The sequence below is a fragment of the Aulostomus chinensis genome, chromosome 10, assembly GCF_037954235.1.
Source record: "Aulostomus chinensis isolate RoL2024-O1b breed Wild chromosome 10, RoL_Achi_v1.0, whole genome shotgun sequence".
NCBI classification, from domain to species: domain Eukaryota; kingdom Metazoa; phylum Chordata; class Actinopteri; order Syngnathiformes; family Aulostomidae; genus Aulostomus; species Aulostomus chinensis.
Window position 1 is genome coordinate 10,766,972 of NC_141329.1, and position 24,397 is coordinate 10,791,368.

At 41.1% G+C, this 24,397-nt stretch overlaps 1 protein-coding gene across 3 annotated transcripts; it reads right to left on the bottom strand.

Annotated features, from left to right (window-relative positions):
- Positions 1 to 4,987: 4,987 nt before the first annotated feature.
- Positions 4,988 to 18,548, bottom strand: LOC147254384 (NF-kappa-B inhibitor zeta). 3 transcript variants are annotated; one of them, XM_086215130.1, is made up of 12 exons: positions 18,333 to 18,548; positions 18,045 to 18,242; positions 16,985 to 17,106; positions 15,556 to 15,580; positions 15,328 to 15,413; positions 15,034 to 15,187; positions 14,632 to 14,938; positions 12,422 to 12,527; positions 12,034 to 12,180; positions 11,329 to 11,389; positions 10,429 to 10,592; positions 4,988 to 7,059 (listed from the first exon to the last, which is right to left on the bottom strand). In XM_086215130.1, the coding sequence occupies exons 2-12, from the start codon at positions 18,211 to 18,213 to the stop codon at positions 7,036 to 7,038; spliced, it is 1,365 nt and encodes a 454-aa protein (XP_086071256.1). In that variant the 5' UTR covers positions 18,214 to 18,242; positions 18,333 to 18,548; the 3' UTR covers positions 4,988 to 7,035. The 3 variants fall into 3 exon arrangements, with proteins under 3 accessions (XP_086071256.1, XP_086071257.1, XP_086071258.1); XM_086215131.1 differs by having other exon boundaries at positions 18,324 to 18,548; XM_086215132.1 differs by having other exon boundaries at positions 15,367 to 15,413; positions 18,045 to 18,548.
- Between the last annotated feature and the right edge of the window lie 5,849 nt (positions 18,549 to 24,397).

The following is a 24,397-nucleotide window of genomic DNA, read 5'->3' on the forward strand; positions in this document are numbered from 1 at the left end:
ACAAAAAGTACATCGAAATCTGGGCGCCTACCCCTCCTTTAAATTGGTCCATAATATGTCCATATGCCCCTCATGAATACAGGTGTTAGTGAATACGAGTGTTATTGAATTAAATTGTTCGCCACGTCGCTCCTCTGCGAGTTCTGAGTTATATGAGTTATCTGTGTGTTATAAAAGCATTTTACTCTGCTGCTAGCAGAGTAAAATCAGCTACCATCTAAACGATGTCCTGAAGCCTGTCTGATTGTAGGTGTTTTTATTTTTTAAATGTTATTGAGGACTGAAATCGGTCGGCAAGAAGTGCCAGGATTGCAAAGCTATTAGGACGACCGTAAGCGGTCAAAATGACCATTTGGTTCAAAACTCTATCAGCTCTCACATTAAATATACTGCATGACTCCCATTACCTTGCCTCACTTTTCTGGTGAAAAGTGTTGAAATTGTTGGAATTTGCCATACCAAAGCCGCATCTTTGGTTTCTTTTTCTTTTGTTTTCATTTCGTGGATCCACTGAGTGCCTGCTTCTCTATTTTAAAACGTGCTGTACGTTTGACCCCCAGTGTACGTAGTAGCTGTTCACACGCCCCTACGCTCAATCGGGCTGCTGTTCACACTACAAGATTTGTCGGTGGACAGGAGTGTTCAGACTACACGATTTCCCCTGTCAGTAGGCGTGGCCGACTGCCCAGCTGGCCAGGAAACTCTTGAAAGCAGCGCATGCACCTTTCATTGTAAACATGGACACGGAGCAGGACGCAGCCTTCTGGGTCGTTTGTGCTCGACCAAGCCTTCCAGATCCTCCTGTGTCCACAGATATCGTGAACCCTTTGTAGAATCCATGCCTCTTGTCGTTTTTTGTTGTTGTTCGCCATGCTCCCTGCTGCTGGAGCTCCTTTCGTCTGGGTTCGCGGTACGTCCTATGTCTGCTTTCATTGGCTGCTGCTCCGTTTACATCACTGCGACAAGTCCTGGATATCTAGCAGTGCTAGATGTCCACTTTTGTCGCCGACGTCGCATGCAACCTCCCAGTCCATTGTCTTCGAGCTGTTCACACCTCATTACTTTTGTCACGGCGGTTGTTCGTGCCTCACTCTGATTTGGGGGAGGCAATAAAATTGCAGACGCCTAAAATCGTGTAGTGTGAACTGGGCTTTAATGGGATAAGCAGTAGAAAATGGATGGGTGAATGGATGTACCAAAAACCCCCCCCCCAAAAACAACAACTCTGAAGGCCAAGGGCCCCTATTGGCTCCTTGATTCTCCTCTCTCCTCTCCACCAAATCCAGGTATTTCTTCCAAGTTATTTTTGTGAGTCTTTATGTTTGTGATATAAACAGCGGTATGGCAATACAAATGTCAGTCCAAGCAGTAACAGCCTCTCTTCTGAAAATGCAGCTACGAATAATGGAACTGGTCTTATGACTCAAAAACATTTTTCCCTTTGGTGGTGGTTGACATTCCTCTTGTACATGCTGCTTCTCCTTTTTCAATAGACATGCATGCAAGCATAATTTACTGTATATAATTATATAACAAAGGTAAGTATTTTTTCACTCTGCCTTTCTGTGTGAACATTTGCGGACTCATGGGTGGAGATGGAGGGGGGGGGGGGGGGGGTCAAAGGCTGTTTTCCATGGAAGCAATGTATTGCTCATCATAGAGTAGCTGTTGAAGTCATCCAGCCACACCAGTCTAACAAGCCCTGACAATTCCACACTTGAAAGAACTTGACAGTTTGTGTAGAGGCTTCACATACCTTTTAAACTATGCAACTTCTTTCTTTTTTAATACACATATCTACATTTGTAGGTCACTTGTCAGAAAGGAAGAAACAAAGTATATTCGCAATCTAGTTTTGCATTAATTTCACAAAATAATGTAATGCATCTCCACAAATGAAAACTTTATTTGACATAATGACTCATCCATCTGTCTTCTTCAGCTTATTCCTATTAAGGGTCGTGGGGGGGCTGGAGCCTATCCCAGCAGCCTTCGGGCGAGAGGCGGGGTTCACCCTGTACAGGTCACCAGTCCATCACTGGGCCAACACATAGAGACAAACAACCATTCACACTCACAGTCACACAGTATCAATCAGCCTCGTCCCCTCTTGATGTCTTTGGACTGTGGGAGGAAGCTGGAGTACCAGAGAGAACCCACACAGGAACAGGGAGAACATGCAGACTCCACACAGAAAGTTACCGTGCCCGAGCAGGAACTTGGACCCGGAACCTTCTTGCTGCGAGGTGACAGTGCTGACCACTGTACCACCGTGCTGCCCCCATAATGACTCAGTTTGTTTCAGTGCTTACCCAGACAGCAGTTGTCACAAAAGGGCAATGGTCTCTTAACAGCAACCCAGATTAGCTCACCAGAGGAGTGAGCTATGAAGTGTGGTTGTCAGTGACTTTGACCTTTACGCACCATTTTTTTAGGTCATCAATGAGTCCCAGTAGATGTTTGAACCATATCTGAAAAATATCCCTCTATGTGTTCCTGAGATGGCCCTAATTTATTTTTGTTTAACTGATAGGGACAATGCAGGTAAAAGTATCACATTCACTTATGCAAACAAACTGATAAGACTGGTGTTCTGCTCACAGAGATTATAGCTTTTGCTAGTTTCCAACTAATCTCCTTCAGTAAATTTACACCCAACAATTCTCCATTAGTAGGCATATCTTGCAACAGTGGTGATGAAAACCTTCGAAAAGGCTGTACTGCCCACTGTGGGTCGGGGGGGGGGGGGGGGGGTCCTGGACGGGCAGGAACATCACGCAGATCCAGGCTCAATTGGGACGGCCTTCTGCTTTGACCGGTTGGGGGGAAAGAGAGCGGGGGTGTGGGGGGCAGAGACAAAGACAGATAATGGAGGAAGACAGATATACAGAAGGAGAGAGAGGGACAGAGATAAAGAGAGAGAGAAAGGGAAGAGACTGATGGACAGACGTGAGCAGGTGGAGCTCTACGGGTGGCAGCTTGAGCCTCTTCAGGTCTGCAGCCTCCTCCAGCAGGACCTGGGATCTGGGAGCCCAAAGGCTCCAGAGAAGATGAGTTCATAACACATATGAGTATGATTTATATATTTTATATTATATATTTACTTTTAGAGAACTGAGGAACCACAAGGAACCCTGCATCCTGGGAGTGAAGGGTTCTAGCTGGATAATAGAGGACTAGGAGCTCTGTCAAATATGAAGGTGCCTGACTGTTGAGGACTTTGTATGTTAGAAGGAGAATTTTGATTTCTTTTCTGAATTTGACAGGGAACCATGCAGAGAAGCCAGTACAGGAGAGACATGGTCCGTTCTACTAGTTCTAGTCAACAGCAGCATTTTGGACCAGCTGGAGAGTCTTTAGGGACCTACTGGTGCAGCCTGATAGGAGGGAATTGCAAAAATCCAGCCTGGAAGTGACAAAAGCAGGGACAAGTTTTTCTGCATCTTTTTGAGACAGGATGTGCCTGATCTTAGCAGTGTTACGTAAATGAAAGAAAGCAGTCCTCAAGATTTGTTTTTAATGTGTTAGTTAAAGGACAGATCCTGATCAACACCTAGCTTCCTTACAGTCGTGCCGGATGCCAGGGTGATGCCATCTTTTCTCATTAGATAAGGTGTTTCTAAGGCGTTTTGAGCCCAGCACAATAACTTGAGTTTTGTCAGAGCCTAAGAAAAGAAAATTGTGGGTCATCCACGCTTTTATTTCCTTTAGACTGGCCTGCAGTCAGCTGTTAAGTCAGCTGATTTGTTTCATGTGAATGCATTGCTAAGTACAGCAGTGGGTCATCTGCGCAACAGGGAAAACGTCATGAATGAAACCTTATGTTAAGAAGTGTGCGTCTGTGGAAGAAGGGGGTGTCTGTGTCCATTTTAGCGATATTTGCTTGTTTAATTTTACAGAGGAAATGACTGTGTATTACTCCGCATTGGTGGTTGTCAGTGTTAGCTTGCTACACTAGTATGAGCGGCCATTATTGCTAGCATGCAAATTAGCAGCGTCATGCTAGTGCGCAGATTCCCCCTTGTTCTGCTGTCTTGCAGACCACTGTTGTCTGTTTTTCATGCATGCCTGCTGGGGTCCATTGATGGTTTTCTGATTTCATTTGGTTGCTATCAGTGTGATGATGCTGTGTTGTCAAGTCTATATCATTAGGCATGTACATGTTATTTTGTAGCGATGTGCTCATTATTTATCCTTTTCCTCTGTTTCAGAAACACACACACACACACACACACACACACACATACAGTATACCCATAATAAACCCAGTAAAGATCCCAGTGCCCATTCTCCATGTTTATTGGTCCCATATGTGGTCATCCAGTCGTAGCATCATCCTAGCATCATCTCTCGCTTGCTTTCTTCCTGCCCTGAACATCCTGGCCTAGAAATTTCTTAATGTCCAGGCCAACACTCTTGATTGGGTGTAGTGGAAACTGCAAACAGCCCTCCTACCCTCTCTCCCTTTGTTCCACATATCAACCAACCTAACCCATAACACTGGTCTGAAGTTGGCCAAAACTTCTGGATCCAGAGTTGTTTTTTTTGAGAAAGGGTTTAATTATTGCTGCTTTAAAGGACTGTAGGACGTAACCAGACAACTGCAACACATTGATCAAATCTATGATAGGTGCTTACTAGGATGAGAGGGTCTGTGAGCAGCTTATCTGGGATGGGATCTAGAAGACAGGTGGATGCTTTAGAGGAGGAAATTATTGTCCTAAATTCATGGGGTCAATGGCAGAAAAGCTATCCAGGTGTATGTCTGGGCCTGCCGCTGCCTCTAATGTTTCTAAAGTTGTCGATGATGTGGTGCCGCCCAATGGCAGGAAGACAAGAATTTTCTCTCTAATAAGTTGAATTTTGTCATTAAAAAGTTCATGAAGTCATCGCAAGTCAGGGAAACAGGAATACTTGGCTCAGTAGAGCTGTTGCTTTCTGTCAGTCTGGCTACAGTACTGAAGAGACAATGACAAAACAATGTTTACTGAATGTTTAATGAGCTCTTTAAGGTACAAATACACAGTTAACATGATAATCACCTTTATAACCAATCACCATCGCCAATTACAATGATCTTAATATACAGTAAAAACAATGGAGTATTTTGACGGAGTATTTGACATTTCAGCTGATGACCTCAAGCATTCATCTGAATCCCGATACCATTGCAAAAAGAAACACTTGTTTAAAACATTGTTTTGTGAGAGTAAATGACAAGTTAATGTAATACAATTATACATGTGTTTATTCTTTGACAAAAAAAAATCTGTGTTGAGTAGACAGATTGGCTTGTTTCACCTCGCTTAATGCAAAAACTAAGTCAGGGTGACCAGCTCGCCATATATGGTGGTCTTGTTTACATGTTGAAACTTTCTAGCCAACTAAGTATCAAGCAGTGACAGCTTTGATCATGTTGATAGTTGCATCACTGCAGTCACATGATTGCTGTCCAGTAAATAGCTCCTATGTGTGAGCTAGTTGTGTGTTAAAATAAGATGTTCAGTTTTCCATGGATGTGTTTAAGTATTCATAATACAATGTGTACTTCAGTACACATTGACTTATGGAGGGTATCTCCAATTTGCTAGCTTAGCTATATCACCCCATTCTAGTTTTTGATCGCAGCTAGGCTACAGATATCTTGAATCTATCTTGATGAAACTGATATCCTCCACTAAGAACACAAAGCCAAAACGTTATTTCCCAAAATGTTAAGAATTACTCTAAGCATGCCAGTTCATTATGGTCAGGGACCATGTTCATATTCCTGGATTTAGACTGCGCAGTACTGGGTGATCTGATCACAAGTGTTCTAGGTAGAGATGCAGACCCAAGACACACTGGGCTCATTCATGAAATGTTATTATGCATATTTATACTTAGTATAGGCCTTTTTAGACTTCCATTTAGTTTTAAAGACAGAGGCAAAGGCTGATGGTTGTCTGTCACTCCCTGCATCCTATTTATGAGACTAAATTCAGGGCTAAAATATCCTTTAGTGAGTAAGAACTATTTTCTGTGTATGAAAATTTCATGAATGAGGTCCACTGAGATGTAAAATTTAAAAAATAAGCTAAATACTTCCAACACCCAACAAAACTTTTAAAAACTTGTACTTGTTGTCCTCTGAGTACAAAAGTACTTTTAAGATGCCAGTGTTCATGCTATGGTTCTAAAGTGCTGTATTTGAAGGTCTAGATCTAAAGATGTGACTGAATAGTATCACTGGACTGGGCTATATTTAGAGGAGCAGATCACACTGCAAAAGTCAAAATCTTCTTTTAGTAAAAGTATTTCATGGCACAACTGATGATATAACGTCATCAAGGAAGCAGAATTTCTCTAAGACCTTTTGTTCTGCTTGCAGATTATGTAACAGATTTTTTTTGTCAAGTGGATTGCAGTGACAGATAATTTCACTGAGATTACAAGACATTCCCCTAAATTTGGTTTTGTGGTACAATGAAATACTTTGACTGGATATTAGGCTTGGTCAGATGATGAGTTTTTACAGCGAATCTGCAAAGAGTGGAACTGAGTTTAACATGATGCGAGTGTACAGCATGAGCAACATGTTTCTGCTAATCACTAATTTCCCCCAATCATGGCTAGTTTGACATCTAATTCAGAATGTGTTTATAGACATGAATCAAACTTACTAATGCAAACCGCCGAACTACCTACATAATGCACATCAATTAAGTACCATTCCATAGGATTTGACAACTGGATCACTAACTGAGGGCAAGTTGCTACTCCAATGTAACAAACAAAGAAGTTTCATAGAAACCGTCAAAAGGGCATCTAAACTTCCTGTGCAGGTTGCAATAAATACCTGGATTAAAGTCAGGCATTTTCACCACACACAGAATTTCAGATGCTTTACATAACAGGCTGAAGTCCATGCATAGAGACAAAAACAAAACAAAAACAGCAACACTGATTATGGTCTATGCATGGAAATTCAAGCCGACTTCTCAGAACATTACTGTCGGGTCTCCAAAGTGCCCCGCTGGGCGAATGTGCCAGGGTTCAAGAGTGCATTCTCAGGCTCCCCTGGGAAAGAAAAGAGGAGAGGAAGTTAGTGATGAAATGCTCCAGGAGAATCAGTTCACATCCCGTGGATGTGCTTCTTTCAGCATCCATCTCATCCTCTAAAGCTCAGGTCACTGCACTCAACTGTCAACCTGAGTTGTTCTCTACCAGCCATTTTCAGGATTTTTTTTACTGTCTACACCTCTGAAGATTCTCTTTTCTCATCACTGGTATAATGAATTTTTTATTGATTCATCAGATATGCACCTCACAGTGATGATGATTAAGCAATATATTGTGCAGCGCTAATATGTGGCCTCTACCGACAGCTGTTGGCGAGGACAAAAAAAGTCAGTTGGATGTTTATTTATTGACTTAACGACATTAAAAGTAGGGTTGGGTACCGAAAACCGATTCAAATTTGAAACCGGTTCCTAACATCCAGTTCCGGAACCGTTAAGCAGCTTTTTGGATTTTTATTATTTTTTTCGGTTCCAAGTGCCTGCACTAGTTTGCTTTCGGGGCGTGTATCACTTCACTCCGTGTTCTCTGTGCGTCCGCTAGCAAGAATATCAGTCGTCTGAACATGGACCACAAAAAACACTCCAAAGTCTGGCTTCATTTTAATTTGAAAGAGGATGGAGCAGCACAGTGCAACATCTGCCAAAAAACAACTTCTGCCAAAGGAGGATCACCACAAACATGGCGAAACACCTCGGCCTGCATGGTGTAACAATCAGCAAGTGGACCGTGTTCAACTCGTGGCGTCGCTCTCCTGCTCACATCGCTTCCTCCACTTCGGACCTTCATCATCAGCCATTGGAAAAGGGCTTTTTGTCGCTACCCATCTCCTCTATCTAGAACCAGCGCCATTTATTCTTACTGCCTTTATCGACATGTTTGGTGTCTACCCCTGGCTTCATAAAGTTCCTGTCCATGACAGACTATGTTTTGCATCACCAGTGTGGGGAAACACATTCGCAGTGTATGGGAAACACAAACCATCTGCAACCGGAGTAACTGCTGAATTTGTATCAATCTGATTGGCCAAAACCCAAGACCAGCCCCTACCCTATTTCTGCTTGGCTTAATGGCTAGGACTAAAGGTGTGGTTTCAAGTGAAAGCTGCACCTCTCAGATGCAGAGACGTGTCAGATCACTGGGCGAACTGTTAGGGCCTGAGCCCGGAGGTCCTCCGGGGCCAAGACCCTATTATGTTTGCTCGACACACTGGCCACTTCAAAACTTACTTTGACACCCTAAACATGCTCAAAAACTCACTACATTTGGTACACACATCGGGTGCGGCGAAAAATTCGATAATTAAAAAAAAAAAAAAAGCACTCTACTCAATAGCGCCACCTAGATAAACAAAAAACCCCGCCACGGCCTGTAGGTATGTCCTACAGACATGGGACCAACACCGTTTAATTTGTCTCATAAAGATGGACAAATCATACACTGATTCCCTGACCTAATTCCAACAGGACATCCACAATTTGGACATGAATGTCCAAATTTGGACAATTTTGCGCCCCGAACAAACGCTATTTCCTCCTAGGGTGTTCATGGTATCGCTTCCAAAGCTGAACACATGACTCTCCAAACTCTGCTGATCAAAAGTTGCTAAAGGTTGCACATGCAGACCTATTTGATTTTGACACACTAAAAATGTCCTCCTCTGCTCTCCACTCTCACACAGACAGCAGAGAGCAGTGGGGGAGGGGTTCTTAAAGGGCCGGCTCTCAGGTCTGCTCTCACTCTCTGCATCAGACTCAGACTTCTATCTCCTAAACTACAAGGCCCAGGGATTTGCCAATTACACCGTTGGATTCGGGCCGGCGTTTGGCGCCCGGCCGCGGGCGCGCGGAGGCTCAGGCCCTGACAATGCTGCTTGCAGCTTTAATTCATTTATTTATTTATGCAGACATGCCGGTATGCCGGAAATCCAGCTATCACCTGAAAGCTATCAGGCCTGCAATCCTTATTTAATCAATGAATCATGAAAAACTACATATGTTGAACACATACCTCGTCACCAGACTATAAATCAACACACTTTTTAAAGTTGGGCAGCGCAGAAAGGCTCTCATGATCTTAAAAATCCTGACTGGTGCATTGCTATAACGTAGCCATTAGGATTTATCTGTTTTGAGATCAAGGAAGTTTTATTTATCGAATCTATTTCTGTCATATGATCCACTGAAATCACCTGCTTTTCTGACAGATATTTCAGATCCTGGAGGCATATATGGTTGATACTGACAGCAAGACCACATGAGCTTAATTTATGATGGAAGGCGAGCCAAATAGCTGCTGTGCAACCAACCAGTTTAAGTCTACTCATAATATCTTCTTTATGTTCAACTTGGCAGTCACTACTTATACAAATTGCTATGTACAACATTAACTCCATAAAAGCAGCAGCCGCATTATGAAGAATTAGAAGGATGCTTTTGAAACTACGGAGCATCTTAGACAACATCACCCACACCCTCCATCGGCTCCTGTCCAACACAGGAGTACACAGACCAACAGACTCAGACCCCCCACCTCAAAAACGGAGCGCCACAGAAGGTCCTTTCTCACAGTGGCAATAAAATTGTACAAAACATCTCTGTGATTGCATTGGTAACCATCCATACTATACTTATCTATTTTTGCGCACTGCTCTTTTGTACGTTGTATATAGTCTTTTCTGTCATTATGTGCATAGCCTTGTTCTCTTTCATTCCGTTTATTGTTGTTGGAGTGGATTCTGATTCTGATGTAACAGTACACAGAAAAATAATAACTAGCATGCTCCGGAGATGAGTCTCAGGCTTTTGTTGAACATCTTTGATGTGCAGTCACAACAGACCTGTTAGAGCAATAACATTGTGGTAGTGCATCACCTGTGGCTCATGCTTGTCTGCTGAAAAACCTTGGACAGTGAAGGAGGTCGTCAGCAGTGTCAGCTAAGACGTAGTTCAGCCGATCTCACTGTGATGCTTCTCTGAATCATGTCCTTGTTTGCCTGAGTATGTAATCAATCCTTGGGATTCTCCCTATTTTACATTACTCAAGCAAACAGGTAGGAACCTGGTTTGAAATCTAGTTTTTTTTTTTTAAACAGTTTCTTTTTGTTGACCAAGTTTACAATCAACACTGTCTATTTGTTCATGATTCTGCCTGCCCCACTAAAATGTTGAGCAAACTGTCACTGTTTGAGGTGTTTAAAATAACTCCCTAGCACCAACTCTTTATGGGCTGTTAGCAAGCAGCTGCTGCTGTTAAAATCATTCCTACACTCTAAAAAATACTAATCTCGTAAATCTGTTCTAACTTGTCTCATCTGCACGTTTGTTTTTTTTTTTTTTTTTTAAGAATAAGTACAAGAGGAACACATACCATGGTATGAAAGTAGCTGCCCATCTGCAGCAGACACTCAAGGGTCTCCATGATCTGCTCTTTGCGGAGCTCGTGGATCCGGGTGTGAGTGGGGGATTCACTGATATCCAGCTCATGTAGTGTAGCCTTCAGAGCCAGTGAAGCACACTGGAGGACACTCATTCCTGTCAACCCACACACATACACGCACACTTACATTACTAGACGAGACATGTGAGGGCCCACAAACTGTGTCCAGGAAGTAAAGACTCAATAATGACAAAGCTAGAAAATTAGAAAACCCCAATATGAGTACACTCTCTCCAACTTCTCAATCTTTCCATCAAATTGAACTGGGACCTGTTAACCTGATCACAATGCCTCCTTGGCAGTAGGTAACCCCCCAAATTATTAGAATGTAAAACAAATGAGAGAATCCATTAAATTAATGTCATATCATCAGGTGGACAGCTTAGTTGGGAGGGTCTATTTCCTCATCACATTTGCAGTACGTTGTTGGACTAATATCCACATAACTGGATGTGGCTTACATGTGGGACTGGAAACTGTCAGGACATGGCCCAGGAGGAATAATGGGAGAGGTTGGAAATGTCTCAGACTGTAGCAGATGAGTCAAATGGGATGAGTGGTACGGGGAAGTTTGAACAAAAAAAAAAAAGATTTGTGGTTTAAATAAACATTTCCGGTTGGTGGTTACTATTTTAGAGAAATACTGGTCTCTCGCCTCTTTTAATGTAATTTTGACTCACATTTATTGAGACAATCAACTTTTTTGAACTGGTGTGGTTCAGTTTTGTGAACTACGAAGACACTAAGTGTGTACTATCTAATATATCGGACAAAACCCACATCGAAGCTCTTTCTTTGTTACTGTTGAAGATTTTTTAGTGAGAAACTTACCAGATTTATCGGTGGCTTCAACATCAACGTACACACCATCCATCATTGTGTGTTTCATAACCTACAAGACAACATACACACTGGTTTGGATTCAATTCAGTGACACAAGTTTGAACTAAGATTGCAAATGATTGGTATTAGATGTGGGACGAATAGCAGACTGTCTACTTTCAGAGTCCTGCTTGAATCCTTGATGTAAAAAGAGCGAGAAAGCTGTTGGATTTGACAACAAGATGCATTTATCTTTGGTTGTCTGAAGCACATGTGACACGTTCATCCACCAACTTGACACGATGACATTCGTGCAATATTTCAAAGACAACAGCACCTTCAAAAACTCAAGAATGTAGTGAGTGGGTGTGTCTTACCAAACCGGCTCTGTTTGTTTGAGTCACGGACATGTTATGACTATTTACAGCCTCCAACAGTTTAAAATGTACCTGTACAACTGGTTCAGTTTGGATACAAGTAAGCAGGATCTGTAAGATCTGATATGTTGTGACAAAGAGAATCATATTGCTTGTTAAAACTAAATGAGCTATATCAGTCTGTAACATGTAAACTCTGCAGATATTTCATCTTGTACTGTTATGAAGAGAAATAAAATAGTAGACAGTCATTTAGTAAGATTTTACCCAAATTCCTTTTGTGTTCATCAGAGTGAAATATTACATGTGACAGATATGAGAGCAAATGAGAGCTAACCTCCAGAACCCTGATGTAGCCTTTCTCAGCACTGAGGTGGAGGCAGGACTTCCCAGAGTTGTTCCTTTCATTGACACCGGCACCCAAACGGACCAGATCTTCCACCATCAGGTGTTGATTGTGATTTGCTGCCAGGAGGAGAGCAGTCTGGGAGCGGAGCACAATTTTATAGATAAAGACCACTCAATCATGCAGATCAATTTATATAAGATGCTGTGAAGATTTGCTCTTTTCTTACACGTGTGGTTAACAGATGATGGTGTGAATGCTGACAACCCATATGCAGTTTACCCAATGCCCCCTCCCCCACACACGCACTCTTTTAACAAATAATGGCACTTGTGCAAAAAAACACACATAAAAAGCACAAATTACAAACATCTTGTACCATTCCATCAGAGTCTTTGAGGTCCAGGCTGTTAAGTGCCGCCATCCTTTTTGCAATGGCGAAGGCCAATGCCCTCTTCCCATCACACACCACTGTATGGAGAGCTCTGGAGGAGTAAAGAACCAACAGTTAAAAGAACAAACTACTTCACCCCACAGGAATTTACTGGCAGGTATGGCATGTCAAAGTATCTGATGTGGAAAAAACCTGCTAAGGTGTTCCATACATTAACTATTGTCGGAGGAACTAATAATTTAATCCTTGGTTTAAAACGGTACATGACTTCACACCACAGGCATTCGACACATAAAAACAGCATTAATCTAACGTGAACAGGGTGGAGACATAAGGAGGAAGCACAGAACTAAAAGGTTAGACTTACAACTCATATACTATAACATAATTTCCTGCCGGCTACAAAAACCCATTAACTCCTAGTGACAGCTGGCTTTTGTTTGCAGCTGGAACAAGTTTAATCTGCCTTAGCAGGTTTAAACAGATTGTCTTATCTGAAGAACGATGATATTTAAATCACCATAACTGGTTAGTTCTCAGCAACTCCACCAGCCTACCACCATCATTTTTTAGGCCTGATCCCCCTTCCTGAGGGTATTTCCATCCCCATGATACGGTCTAACTGATGGGCCAACGCCAGATCAAAAATACAATTTCAGTGGTCTTGATTATTTTGTTACTATCTCTTTGCTTTCTTTTTATTTATCTTCATATGTCTTGATTCAATTTTTGTTGTTCAACACTTTGTTTCAAACATGCCAGTAATATCAATAAAAACCCAATCCAGGGTTCATACATGAATGGCTTTGGGAGTAAACTACAGGTCCTTTCAAGGAACGTCAAACAAAAATAACTTAAGCATCACATCTAATGTATTCTTACAAAAGCAAAACTACACCATGTACCTACACACAATATATATTGTCACTATGTATATCTTACTAGCTTGGATCATGTTTACTTTATGCACTTCATTTTTCATGCCTGATGAAGACAAATATACATATTTTTTGTGTAACATTTCCTGTCCGTGCTTTTATTTTGATAGTAGTGTTTTTCTGTTTCTGGTGTCACTTTGTTTTTTTTCCTTTCAGAGCTGGCGCGCACAGCTTAGGCCATGGCAATCAGGGCCAGCTGCAGCTGATGGGCAGCAGTTATTTAGTCGGTAGTGATTCACCTACTCCCTGCCAGAACGTCTTGTTTGCGCCCTCTCCCGTGCCTGCTGTTTTGTGCCTCTTGTCTTCGCGTTTCCTAGTGTTCCTAGTCTTTTCCATCTTCTGGGGTCTTAGAACGTTACTACCTGGAGTTTCCAAAGTTTTTTGTTTCTTATTTGTTTTTTTTCCCTAGCTATGCCTAGTGATTTTTAGTTCTCTGCGTTTGCAGTTTCTTCCTACCGTTGGTAGAGATTTTGGTTCCTAGTTTAGTCAGTGTTCTCCTTCAGTTTTGTTGTTTTGTTACTTTGTTAATAAACACTGCTGGTTTACAGTCTGTTTCAGCGTCTGAGTCCAGATCCCTGTACCACTCACAACATTTTGCTTTGCATGACTGTGTAGATGAAACACCAGGTTATGTTCGAAAATCAAGAATTCATATTCAAGTGCATTCCAAACCTTAAAACACATATAGGGTTATCAAGCTTTCAAGACGACCCCCCCCCCCCCCCCCCCCCCCCAAAATAGCAAGACAGCAGCAGCTGGCATGACTACGGAAACACAAGGCTAAGCAACTGATTCCACAGCTGCACATGTAAATGCTGCATATTTCTGTCCTAAGTTCCTTCATGCACATACATTATGCAGTAAAAATGGTCGGAATCAGTAGATATTAATGCTAAAACCATGACGTTTCTCTACTTTTAATGTAGAAGGGAGTTAAAAAGACAAATTGAAAAAAGGAAGGAGGCTGTCGCCCAGGGCAGCTTCTGTTTCCCTCTCCGGAACATCAGTAAGCAAAGCAAAAGAGAAACCTGACACTGCTTGACAATTTGATCTGCCCTGTCTTTGTTCTTTTTTCTTTCTCCAATTTTTAACTTCACCATCCTATGCTGACTACAGATTCCCTTCAAATAGTCACATAAGAAGCCATAACTACAGCTTTGTATTTATAATCTTCACTTGATCACATTCACCAAAATCTCCTTCTACACAACTTGAAGAACTTCCACACAATACAAGTCATATGTGGAACAAACTCACGTTCTGCCGTGTCTGTCAGTGGCCAGCAGTGCCGCATCAGAGATGTCTCTCAGCTGGCTCTCCTCTTTAAGAAGCTGAGCCCAGAAGAAATCACTGCAGTTCCAGTTGGGGGTCTGTAGACCAAAACACCCGTCCCCTTTTCCACCATTTCTTCTCTCTCGATGAAGGTGAACATCAGCAGGCCAAACATGCATGAGGTCAGGAGGGGACAAGGCTTGCTGGTACTCTAGTGTGCCTGGTGAGTAGGTCGTGTAGGACTGAGGGCTGGGAATCATTTCATCTGACTCGTCACTGTTGTATCCTGCACCTTAGGGGGAGGATATGGTGGATAGTGCATTTATCTTATTCATGACGTCCTGTTTTTGCTACATTTTTTATAAAAAAATGGCCCCCGCAAATTACCATTTGGGTCAAGAGACCAGTCAGGTGACATGGGAGAGGCGGAGGAAGAAAAGGAGTGAGGATGGGAGCAATAGGCGCTGCTGGTCCTGAGATCCTCCTCCAGCACCTCCACGATGATTGCCAGCTCCTCCAGGCTTTTGGTTGGGTGTTTTTTCTGAGAGAATTAGGCAGCAAAGGTATTTGAGTCATTTGAACTCTCCTAACCACTGACAGCAGATTTACAACTTTTCACCCCCACACATGCATGCACACACACACACACACACACACACACACACAAAAACATAAATGCACCTTGAGGGACATTTGTGATCTGTGTTTCCCAACACTCACGTTGGTAGTTGGGTGTCCTTTGCGTGTTTTGACACGTTTCTTGTCTCCTGTGAAACGAGATGACAAATTAAAGACGTGGATCACGATCCCGAGGTACGCAACTTCTGTATCTTCCAAATAGGATAAAGCTCATTTACTATACGGAACAAAGATCAGTTACAAGCTGTAATGGATCTGAGTTTTACAAACCTTTGATGGTTTTGCTGTACATGTCCTACGATGCCACATGCAAAAAAAAGAAGAAAGTTCTTTCCGTGAGTTCCTCTCCACAATGACATTTTGGACAAAAACACACGTGTAAATGATTGATTGCATGCATGACTGTGTTAGCTTTATGTCAAAGCTCAGTTCAGGTTAGTTGTTCAAGGGAGATTTTTGCCCTGAGGGATCCTGGAAGGATACCTTTCAAATGTCTTTTATAAATGTGGGAGGCTCTATTCTAACCCAAAGCATAATTTTTTCATAAAACTAACCAATTATTTTTGTTTCCTTACTCTGAACAAAAAATGAAAATTGGTGCTAATAATAATAATACTACCTAGGCAAAATTCCTGTGGAGTTTTTTTCTATTCATACTTTGTCAACTCTTTTCTGAGAACCTCTCTGGCACTTAAAACTTTCTAGAAGAAAAACTTAAGGGTTAACTTCTCTCAAAGGCAGGCGATTCCAAATAATCTAAAAAAAAAAAAAAAAGCGAAAAGCTGCAAAAAAGGTGGCAAATATTTTCTACTGTTCAGTGGTGGGAATGGGATTTTGATTTAGATGATTAGTTGTCTGATGAATCTAATAAAAAAAACAGAAAACAGACGGTAATTTAAACATTGAGTTGAGCATCTTTAACTACCATTTTAAGAGAAACTAGATTTTGTCTGTGACGAGAGTGTATCCTAATAAACAAGGGACAAAAAGGCCTATGTAATATTGACCAAACATAGAGAAAGGTTGCGAAATACAAGGTTGAAGCTATTTAGCTTTTAAAGTAAAAAAAATGTGTTTTCATAGATAGGATGTCAACAACAAACATGTTCTTGTTCATCTCATAACTGATACAATCATGACGGACTTTGCAGTTGGGCTTTGAAGTCAGAAAAAAGTACATTTTTTTTTAGCATTAATCATCATTTAGCATCCTTTTTTTCACAATTTTTAGGAAATCAGTTCTACTTTATTGTTTTAGTGATGCCGTGACAAAAATGGGTCATTCTACCAGATTTGACTGAAACAAAGAAAAAGAAATAGAAAGCAATATGTAACTTGCCAAAAATAATTATTAAGGCTGTGTAATTTTTAGTATTGTATTCTTTCCTGTTACTTTCAGCAGCGGTGTGCCGAAGAACTGTGTCCCAGTCAGTGACGAGTCAACAAGTGATGCATTTAAACAAAGCAATCTGTGTAATATTCTAACTAAATTGTAATGATCTTTACCAAACGAAGGATTTTTTTATACATTTTTTAACATCCTGCTTTTCAAAGCTTAATTTACCACTTCAAATTGAATTTACTGCCTTTTTTTTTTGGTATGGCCCAGTATTTTGGGTTTTTTTTGGTGCATATACATGATTATGTGCTACAGACGTGGTGTGAAGCCATTGCAAAAAGATGTTGATACAAATTCAACCTGCAGCTCTTGAGGGTTCCAGCCTTGGGCTAACCGCACGTTCCTCAGAAGATCTTTCACTGGCATCTTGACACGCACTCCGAGGTAGACCTTGTCGCCACCGTCACTGGAACACTTTGAGACTGAAGAAGAAGCAGTGGCAGATGGATCAGCGTTCCGATCAGACATGGAACCACAGATGCTCCCCACTATTACACTCATCACACAAACTAATATCTTGGTGCCAGCGAACTCTGAATGGGCGAGTACGATTTGAAATGATGTGTATTGCTGCGCTGTGTGTGTGTGTGTGTGTGTGTGTGTAGCTGTGATGTGTATAACTGGGACAAGTAGAGTCCCGATAAAGGACCTGTCTGTTTTCATCCTCTGCTCACATCTGTTAGTGTCAGATATTTTCCAAATTGTCAGCTCATTTGACATTAATTGGTTGAATTAAGACAAATGATGGAAACTAAATATTTATAATCAAATAAAATTCTCTTCTTTGATGCAAGTTTATTCCACTTTATTCAAAGCACTTCAGGAAAAGACAATGACCCTTTTTCTCCCAGAATTACATCATGGAGAAGGTCGAAGCGAAGTAAAATCTGGTCAACTGGACGTAAGTTTATCTTGAAGACGTTTCACCTCTCATCCGAGAGGCTTCTTCAGTTCTCAGTTCTGCCTCTTGGATGAGAGGTGAAACGTCTTCAAGATAAACTTACGTCCAGTTGACCAGATTTTACTTCGCTTCGATCTACGATGACCTGGATGAATGAGAACCTACACAGACATCATGGAGAAGGCTGCATTTGTATAATATAGTATTTCTTAGTTTTTGTATATGCTCATTAGGCTATATGATGTGAATATGTCATTCTGTCAGCTGTAGGCATTAGCATAACAAGTTAACTGGTCAGCTTTGTATTTTTAATGTTCTCAGACTACTATATATACTTTTTGGAAGAACAGCAGCCAAAACAACAACAACAGTAACAACATACCAACAAATAAAAAATACGTGCAAACTTAAACGCAAACAAGCTTTTAAAACTGGAAAAGTAACAGCAAGTCGCCCCACCTTTTTTACCTCCACCCTCATCCTGCATACTCGTGCCGGGAACAGGTGTGTGTAGCTCGGTCAGGTATGTTGCTGTATCTCCGGGGAGAGGAGAGAGCCCAGCTTCGCTTTCTGCTGCTACCTCACACATTCTTCCTCTCGGCTCCTTTCGTTTACACCGTCCTCTCATTTTGACTAATTATCGAAGAACCAGTTGAACTGAGAACAATGATGAAGGAAAGAAATCAGGAAAAAAAAGAAAAAAAGACGCTCGTCCTTTCAAAATGTGAGTAAACCTACAACACCGACTCGAATGAAGCGCTCTCAAGGTGAGCAGGAGCTCAGAGTCCCAGCACCTGGCAGCACAGGTGAGAGCGACAGCTCCTGTCTTATATCGGGTGACGTGAGTCTGGCTCATCGAACAGAGACGCCTCCTGCGCGGAAACAGCTTCAGCTTCAACGTTATGAAACCAGTCGCACATGCAGACCAGAGGCTAAACTAGTAGACGTACCCCTTCCCGGAGGTGAGACTCGACCGTGTTGTGTTGTTACTGCTACTTTGCTACCACTTACAAATGTGCAATAAGACGTCATCATGCATCATGATCTGCAATACATCAACCAGATCTTTTCTATTTCGCCCGTAAACAACAAAGAAACAAACACAGAAACCAAGAAAAAAACAAACAGGCCACACAAGCATATGAGCATATTAATAAAATCCGTGGTATTGCAATGAATACAGCCATTCATTTGATGGTTTTCCCCCTAATGAGACAGAAGGCTATTATCTATGTATTATTACACTGCAACTGGTTGCTACAATTGATATGATGCTATAGAAAAAAATATGAAGAACTGCATTAATACTGCATTATTATATAATATGATAATATAAGAGATGAATTCCTACAGTAAACTGTTAAATTAATAATTTAATACAGATGCAGGATAAAATTAGCGCGTCATCAGTATCAGCTAATATGGAACATGTTTTGAATATATCTGTAGTGTCAGAGGGAAGTAGAATGTGTTCTGATTCTCTTTTTTGCTCATCATCATTGAAGAGGATCAGTAAATGTATGATTAATAGGGTTTACCAAATGTTCTGGAAATAAAGAAAGGCGTTTCAATTCACAATGCTAACATGTTTTCTCTCTATGTACAAATATGAAAATAATTTTCAAAAAAACTTTGTAGAACTATCACGGACATCGAAACTATGTCAGCGTCAATGAGAGCTCTATTAATGCAAGTGTTTTTATCCATACATTTAGATACAACAAATGTACAATACAAATATTAAAAAAAAAAATCCAGCACAAACGACTGACAATGAGTCTCAATTATTACAGCTGTTATGAACAAATTGGTTCTTCGCCCTCAATTTGTTCTTAACGAAAGGAAGCAAAGCCTGATGTCTATTTGTAACTCTTAACAACTCACATCTTTTGTTTTTCTGTATTGTAGCTGGTATTGTAACTAGATTAAGAGCTAAAACAAACGGATCCCGTTATCTTCGAGAACGCGTTTACGTTCAGAACATTTCATGACTTAGTCCCTATGTTACCACTTATTGCATTAATCAGTATTGATATAAAATTTTAAGCCACTTTATCTGCTGCATTCATCGTGATTGTTTTTTTTAAAAATTGTCATCGTTTTGTGTCATAATGGTAATGTGATTAGTGCCTTATTGTGTGACTGTCATAGTTTGGTTATAAAGATATTTTCTTTTGAAGCTTTTGCTGAGAGAAAACCTCAGAAGTTGGGTCACTGAGCCTTGAAAATAGATGTCAGAAAGTCCCTCTCTCACCATATGTCCACCAATGATGTTAACGGTTTTTGTTGTTTAGACTCAAGTTTAAAGTGTGCCACGCGGTTGCAGGGACGGAGGCTTCAGTTTCAGTTTGATGATGTGGTCTTCTTAGCTCCATCAGGCCACGACCTCCAGCTCTTGCTGTGACAGTTCGCAGGCAAATGTGAAGCGGCTGGGAAGAGAATCAGCACCACCAAGTCTGAGGCCATGGTCCCCAGCCGGGAAAGGGTGGTTTGCCCACTCCAGGTTGGGGGGGAGGTCTCCCTCGGGAGATGTTCCAGGCATGCACAACCGGGAGGAGGCTTCGAGGCCGACCCAGGACATGCTGGAAGTATCTCTCTCGGCTGACCTGGGAACACCTTGGGATTCCCCCAGAAGAGCTGGTGGACGTGGCAGGGGAGAGGACAGTCAGGGCTTCCTTGCTGAGGCTGCTGCCCCCACGACCTGGAGCAACCAGATAAGCGGAGGACGACAACGACGACGATGATGTTAAATTAATTAAAAAAAAAAAAAGATTTTAATCAAGATGACCTGAAAGAAATACCAGATAAACATTTGAGAAATTGTTTTGTTTTCAGAGTTCCCACAAAATTACCTGTTTCTCTATGGCAATTTGCATGATTAAATGAAGAATCCAATTTTGATAAGTGAGAGCAAACCAGAAGTAGCCATTTCAGCTGCATAAGCCTCTGATGTGCATGCTCTATCATACAGGCAGCTTGAAGTGTATTCAGCAAGAATGAATAAGGAATGTGCCACCCAAAATCCGCAACAAGTCCCTCACTTGCTCTGTTGAAACATAAAAATAAAAAAACATACAAATATATGTAAACAAATGGCACTGTAACCTGAGCCCGTCAGAGTGACATAGTTATTGACGTGTGTTTGGGTGGGGACCAGAGGTGAGACTGTGGTATGTAAACGCACAACTAAACTAATGAGCTTGTGATTATATATAGTTTTCATTCAAGAGTGCAAACCAGGTGGCACACCTGCCTCCTGGGGTGTAAGGGTGTAAAAGAGACACTTACATGGAATGATGTGGTGCGTGTAGTTTGGTGGCTTTGTGTTACATTGGTCAACATGTATGTTATCATTTTCATTGTCTTGTTTGATGCTATATTGCCAGCTTATGATGTATTTATATGTGCTGGGGAATGGTATCATGCAGTAGTGGATGTAGCCCCAGGCCTGCCCCCCCCCCCCCCACTTCCCTTCTGATTCCTCAATCAGATTATTTGAAATGGTGAACATCTCTGCCAGCCTTTTATGCCTCCTTTCATTTGTCTTTGAAGATACGACTATTTAGGTAGAGATATTACATAACATCCACAAGGCGAGCATGTTATGAATTGGAATCACATTGACCGTCTTTCCTTTTTGAATAGTGGCAACTCTGCAGATCACAAACTGCTGTTCGAGAGAACTGGGTTGTATAGAGGTCTGAGTGCCTGTGCCATGGACCTGAATTGGTTTCATAATTATCTATATGAAAGAATGAGTGTGCTCAGAGCTTAGTAAAACTATTTTCTGCTTTTATGCTCCTTGGGCCTGAGATGAATTGCAAAATACACTTTGTACAAAGTACTGCATTTGTTTAAGACCTTTTACAAACCTCCCTGAGGCAACATGCTTCTTTCTACAGTATTTAACTGACTGACTCAAACTGAGGTGGACTGTTATGCGTGGCCTGTGGCCTGTTTGCCTCTATTTATCTTTTTTTTCTTTTTCTAAATTTAGCTTCTAAATATATGTTGTGATCTATCATGTGAAAATAGTTTAATGTCTTCCTGACCTCTGTGAAATTTCACTGGTATCTTAATGAGACCTTCCTGGATAAACAAACGGTCATAAAAAAAGAAAATACACATTTTATTTACTGGCTGGGTTGTTTGTGTGTGGCTGTTTTGAACTAGTCCTTTTTCTGTTAGTGCAGCAGTGTCATAGTTCTCAGAAGACAAGTTATCTGTGCCCAAGTCCCTGCACTTTATGCTCTTTGACACTGATGTAGATCATGCATGACTGCTGCGAGGGTTGTCATTTAGCGTCTGAGGTACAGTAAGGACATGTTCAGAACTTCTTAGGATTTGCATCAGTGCAAAGTGATGCAGGATATAGTCACAACCCAGAAATATAGTAGCATTGATGAATGTCATTGGTTCAATTGTCACTTAGGTGTGGTTTCTGAATGTATTTTTGGTTAAATGCCTTTAGTAATGTCAGTGCCACACAAGCATAATGTATTCAAGCACTTTGTTGTTTTGCATGAATATATCAGTAACTTACTTGTGATTTGTGGCTGAACAAGAGGTTAAACAAGGCTATAGAGGGCGATGCAGACATTAGATATTAGCACGCCCAAAACAGAAGAAGCGCAAGGCTAATTTTGGTGATGTTGAGGTCATGAGTCTACAGTGCAGTTTGTTGATTACTTAGCATTGTACCTCTAATGACTGCATTTATAATTCAAAAAAAAAATATATATACATATATATATATAAAAGAGGTAATTTGTGGAAATCATCTTGTGTAATAAATTATTACTTATTTTCAGCAATAATCCAGGATCCAATGTAAAAATTGCGAAAGGCTGACTTGGCCCCAAAAAAAAAATACATCGTCACTGGTGGTATTTTTAGCTATCACTGTAATTAGGCTGTAATAAGGCACAATTTTGCTTCTAATAAAAATTTGGTTATGATCAGTCTTTTTTCATCAGCTGTATCAGGACCTACTTATATGACTATGTCTTATAGTAATGAGGTAATGAAAGACACCAAGCCATAAGGCAGTGTGGACAGAGAAAATTGAGGGCAGTGAAAGGTTAAGTTAGGTTGTTGTGAAGCTTTTGATGTTTTTGATTCATTTCACGAGTTGCATCTGTTGCCTTTGTCAAATGCTTTGTCTGCAGCAATGGTTGCTATGATGAATTGTTTAGGGAGGTGTTGTTCGTATGGACGTCAATCAGTTAAGTGATTGCTGAGTGTTCGTGAGGAGTGTCTCCGTTTAATGACACCACTTTGATCTGTGAAAAAATTACAGATGCCGGTCCCACTGATTTGTGCATGAATTAATTGAACATATGGGGCGATAACTATGGCAAGCGATTTTTGTATCCATATCCAGGGTTTTAAACATAGTAAGTAGAAAGATGATTGGTTTAGCCGTTGATTCCACAGGATATTGATAATCAGTATGCTGGTTTACCATGTTCATTAATATACTCTGGACAAGAACAGGCATGAAAAGTACATAATATACATAAATCTACTCATCCATGATGAACAAAAAGGCTTAAAGGACTTCTCTTTCCAGGTCAAGGAAACCAGATATCCTGTCGTAGGGGTGAATGTCAGAGGGGTTTGGTGTCTGGAAGTAAGCCAGTGGAGGGAGACGGGAGATTCCACTGCATAATCTTGACTCTAGTCAGCACAGTAGTGACTACCAACAGGGCACGTGCCAGCTGTTTTGGAAAGAGGGCAAGCCACAGAAGTGATGAGCCAGTCACCGGAGGACATCCCACTCTGTTCACGTCATGCTTCATTGCAAAAGGTTGAGACAAAAATATTCCCACCTTGACTGTGAATTGTCTTGTGTATCTAATACACACTTGTCAGTGTTTGCTAAACTGCATTACTGTAGTAAAGCTGCAAATTTGGAATATTTGTGTATTTGAACTCCACAGTTTTAGATCTGTACCAAATTTTACATGCTCGATGAGAGTTCCAGCCTAAAGATGTCTACAAGCTGAATTTAAGATTTAGTCTCATCACCACCTAGTGGGTACTGGAATTTATTCTGATGTAAGAAACCTCGTTTAATTTACACCTGTAGAGGAATTTTTTGTGATGAAAGAATTCATTAGTATCAACACCAAAGTTGCAACGTCTTGTCTTCCCATGATGTACAACAGCACAATATACAGTGAGTCTCACGTGCAGCTTCAATCTGTTATTAGGGTTCAGTCCCCTCTCACTCTACAGGACAGCAACATGGGTCAGGGTGTGAGTGCCCACCTGTGCTGCTTACAGCTTAAATTTTTCAGTAATTTTCTAAGCACTTTCCATGCCTTCACGTCAATCTCTGACATTGCTGTAGGTTTTCAGAGGATTTCCTTATTCGTATGTAAATTCATTATAATCACACCTTGTTCGATGTCACAGTCATTTTGATTTTACATAGTCGCTCCTGGATTTACAGATTTTTACATTCACTAAAAAAGGAATGGTAAATGAATTTGATTAACAAGTCTTATTTCTCGAAAGTTTTATTCCTTAGTTTTGCGAAATATTAATTAGTTTCAGCAGACTGGATCACAGGAATCTGTCATAAAGTCCCAATAAACAGAATTCAGAGCGTGTAAGATGCACACACAACAAGCCAGGTTGAACAACAGCTTACAGAGAAATCCTTCATTTGCTCAGTTTTGTTCACAATATTAAGATATTTTATTGCCACCACAAGGAGAATTCTGCCTGCGGTGCTTCCCAGAATGACAAAGAATATGATTGTATATCACTGGAGAAAAGAGAGGCCATGAAACCTGGTGGTGTGA